This window comes from Helianthus annuus, chromosome 7 (genome assembly GCF_002127325.2).
Source record: "Helianthus annuus cultivar XRQ/B chromosome 7, HanXRQr2.0-SUNRISE, whole genome shotgun sequence".
In the NCBI taxonomy this organism is placed as follows: Eukaryota; Viridiplantae; Streptophyta; class Magnoliopsida; order Asterales; family Asteraceae; genus Helianthus; species Helianthus annuus.
In genome coordinates this window covers 107,168,570-107,172,907 of record NC_035439.2, presented here as the reverse complement: position 1 = coordinate 107,172,907, position 4,338 = coordinate 107,168,570, and the positions used below count along the sequence as shown (strand labels likewise).

General features: G+C 39.1%; 1 protein-coding gene across 1 annotated transcript; it reads right to left on the bottom strand.

Annotated features, from left to right (window-relative positions):
- Positions 1-2,872: 2,872 nt before the first annotated feature.
- On the bottom strand, positions 2,873-4,033 carry LOC110926633 (caffeoyl-CoA O-methyltransferase-like). The gene is made up of 3 exons (XM_022170353.2): positions 3,819-4,033; positions 3,443-3,719; positions 2,873-3,360 (listed from the first exon to the last, which is right to left on the bottom strand). Exons 1-3 carry the CDS (start codon positions 3,983-3,985, stop codon positions 3,067-3,069), a joined length of 738 nt encoding a protein of 245 aa, XP_022026045.1. The 5' UTR covers positions 3,986-4,033; the 3' UTR covers positions 2,873-3,066.
- Between the last annotated feature and the right edge of the window lie 305 nt (positions 4,034-4,338).

The following is a 4,338-nucleotide window of genomic DNA, read 5'->3' as shown; positions in this document are numbered from 1 at the left end:
GGGGGTGAGGAAACAATAGATGTTGTTGGTTGGAGTGTAGACCAGTGATGAGGTGGAAAAGGTTGTGTAAGAAAGTAATAATTTAAGGATAACGAGGAAGGTATACCGGAGACAAAGGGAAAAGTTTTCTTATCAAATACGACGTGGCGAGAAATGGTAATTTTATTAGATTTTAAATCAAAACATTTGTAAACTCGATAGGTGGTCGGGTACCTGAGAAAGACGCACACGTATAGGCGATACTCATGTTTGTTAATGGTCATGTATGGGATTAGAGGGTAGCAAAGAAAGCTGAAAACACATTGGTGGTCATAGGTTGGTGCTCGTTTGTATAATATATAAGTTGGGGTGTTGTAGTTGTGGTTTTTGATAGGTAAGATGTTTAATAGGTAGGTTCAAGTTTCTAAGGCATGGTGCCAAAGATAGTTTTTGATAGTGTTCAAATGATATTATTGATGGAACAAATTTTATGTTTTGCCTTTCCATTTTGGGATGGCGTATGTGGGCAAGAGAGACGAAAAACCATGTCGTTCTAGTAAAAAAAATGTTGAAGTAACGTATTGAATTGACATATTATTTGCCATTATCACACTCGAACGTTTTTATTTTTTCTTGGAAACTGGGTTTCAATATGTTTAGTGAAGGTTTAGAAGATGGAATACACAATTGTGAGTTTCTAGAGATAGGATATGTCCACAAGAGGTTTGTGAAATCATCTAAGAATAAGATATAATAGCGGTAGCCCACGGAAATCAAAACGCGTGATGTCCAGAGGTCACTATGTATAATATCAAACGGTTGCAATATGCTAGTAGACGATAAATGAAAAAGTAATCTCACATTTTTACCAAACACACAAGGTTCCCAAACATGTTTATTCAATTTGTCAAAAACAATAGAGCTAGAGTTTTTCAAAGATTGCAGTAAAAGTAGGTCTCTCGGGTGACCGAGATGATGATGCCAAAGGTGTGAAGATAGAGCAACAAAAACATAAGGTGTGGAACTATGCGACCGGGCTGAAAGGGTGTATAAATCACCGCTGTTGTTGCACCGGAGGATAGGGGTCCGGGTCTTGTAATCCTTCACAAGAAAACCAAATAGATCAAATTCAATACTAACAGAATTCTCTCTTGTGAAACGACTAACATATATTAAATTTCAAATAAGATTAGGTCTATAGAGAACACGGTTAAGGACAAAAGGTGGGAAGGAGGGCGGTAGGATTTGTGTGCCATGTCCGTGTATCGGAATAGTTGTGCCATTTCCAACAATAATATGTTGATTCCTACTATTATTAAAGAAAGTAGGAAAACTACCTAAGTTGGGTCCCATGTGGCCAATGGCGCTTGTATCCATGACAGAACTGTAGTCGGGAGGATTGAGATTCATTGTGTATAAAGCCTATTGGATGACTGTTGGAGTGTAAGTTGCATTGTGGGCATGAGTGGACCGAGGCCCAAGTATCCCATTACAACCATTGTTTGTGATTAGGCTGATTGGTTGTAGAAAATAAACATGGAAGAGGCGTCCAAGTGTGCCATGTAACCGCTGAATTGTGTGGGTAGGCCCAATGGGGTGGATTGGCCTATAGTTGTTTGGAGCAGTGTTCAAGTTTTGAGGTGAGGACCCATACTACTGGTGCGAAGAAGCTACGTATCCGTCGATTCCACGATTCCAATTTCCATGGCCGCGACCCCTGCCACGAGATCTGCCCCGACCTCTTGTTCGATCTAAAGAGTAATCCGATGGTAGGTGGTGTGGCACAAGGTGTTGTGGCGTAGGGTTTGTGTGGCATGGCATGCAGACTCAGAAGCATAAAGGGCTTTCTTCGCTTTTTGGGTTTCATTAATGATTAGTTGGGAATGGGCTTCATAAAAGGTAGGCAAAGGTTCTTTTTGTTGCAAAATGGTAGAGATGCCTTCAAATTGTTCGGTAAGGTCGGGCATAAGTTGAAGGATAAGGCGTTTGTTATCCATGGGAGCACCAATGTTTGCTAGTGGGTCTGCTAAGACTTTCAAGGCATGGCAATAGGATGACATGTTGGGAAATCCATCCAATCTTTTATTCGAGAACTTGTGCATCAGATGAATGGCTTGAGAACTTCATTGTCAAAAAACTATATTCCAAAGTGGTCCAAGCATCGACAGGTTTGGCAAGAGTTTTGTTGGTATCTTTGGAAGAGGAGAGTGTTTCTGTGGGTTTTGGTGAGAGGTGGTTGATGACCATGAATGCACGACAATAGATCTTAAATAATTCACTCCAGGAATCATACTCGCCCGTTTCCATGTCGAGAGTGAAGAGAATTACATTTTTGATGTTTGAAACGGTCATGGCTGGGTGAAGTTTGGAGTCCAGTTGGAGAAGGGACGGTGGGAAGAAGAAGAAGAAAGCCGACGATAGGGTTAGAAGGGTCAGAGGATCGTTTCTCTTGATAGTATGAAAGAGATGGATGTATAAATAATTGTCTGTCTTTCCTTCTCATTCCTCATTAGAGGAGGCGGGGCACTCCCGTGATACAATTGTATCACTCGTTAATATATAACAAAATCAAAAATCCCCACCCCTGCTTCATTCTATAACGCGTTAATATATAACGAAATCAAATTTTCATTATTTTTATCACGCCGTTATTATTATTTTTTTTTTTTTGTGAGTGTATTGTTGGTTGGGGGGAAATTGTTGGGTGTGGTGGTGAGTGATGACCACCCCCACTAAAAAAGGTTGTGAGTGATGAAAAAATGGTTGATGACATGGCGGAATTTGATAGGTGCTTGTGAGTGATAGAATTCTATCACTAGTAACTACCCCCCCCCTCCCGTTGGTATAAATACAATACGATTGAATCCTATACAAGGCAATGATACAACAGAACTATTGAAATATATATGGAAATAGATAATCTCCTAAATATAAGATAAACAAGATTGCAAGATTGTTAAATCATACAAAGAAAAAAGGAACTTTTTTTTTGTTATTTATTTTTAACATACATATCAAAGATTTAAGAGAATAGTCGTCACAATTATCTTGTAACTCCGTATGTTTTAGTTGGTATGATGTTTGTAATTAGCTTACACGACGACATAGAGTGATTCCATCACCCACAGGAAGTTGACAAATCTCCACTCTCGGATCCACAGCCAACGCTTTGTTAAGCTCTAACACGAAATCTCTGTAGTACCTAACATACTTTCTGAGTGGAGCATCTGGTGGTGCCACCAAAGATCCGTTCCAAAGGGTGTTATCGTACCCAATCACACCCCCAATTTTGACTAGATCGATCAACCTTTTATGATAGTTAAGATAGTTATCTTTATCCGCGTCCACAAAAATAAAGTCAAACGATCCATGGCATTTTTCCTGCAAATCAGAATCATAAATAAGAATCCATTTGTAATTGAAAAGTGATCAATGCAATGTGTAATAAATTGTAAGTACTTACATCTTCGACCATTTGGTCAAGAAGAGGAAGGGCAGGACCTTCTCTAAAGTCAATCTTGTGAGCAACACCGGCTTTCTCAATAATGGGAAGGCCGATTTCATAATTCTCACGGTTTATATCCAAAGCCAATATCTTTCCATCTTCTGGGAGAGCAAGGGCCGTAGAAAGAAGGGAATAACCAGTGTACACACCAATCTCCATTGTGTTCTTAGCATTTATAAGTTTAAGAAGTAAGTTCAAAAACTGTCCTTCATCAGCAGATGTGGTCATAAGATTCCTACATTTAGTATTACAATTATTTAGGTACCAAGAGTCATAAAAAACAATATGTCTGCATAATGTGTTACTACATTATAGGAAATTAAAAGGCAGTTACCATGGGTGTTTAGCGGTGACCTCACGCAGCTCTTTCATGGGTTTTGGTTCTCTTGGGTACACGCTGGTTTCAAGAATGTATTGATAAAGTGCATCACTTTGAAGGAGGCTTTTGTGGCCAACTTCTTGGTGTTTCGCAGGTTGAGTTTCTCCAGTAGCAGCTGCCATTGGTGTGTTGAATTTGTTTTTGGTATGTGTGTGTGTGAAATGTGTGTGTAGAAGTGAACCTGAAATGAAAGGAGAAGTGCATCGGATTATATAGGTCAGGGCAAGAAGTATCCGGGAAGGTGGTCCGGTTGGTGAGACTACTTCAGCTTTCATTGCTGATGTTGACTTGGCCAACCATTGTGGAAGAGTGTATGTAGTTGGTTGCCTAGTGGATTTATTTTTTCTTTCTACATCGTTTCTGGTTAATGATTACTTAGATTTATGGTAATACCTTCACGTTTGTTATTTGAAATCTTTATTAATATTGATTTTGTGATTATCTTAATTTATTTAGAGATATAATAATATAATAA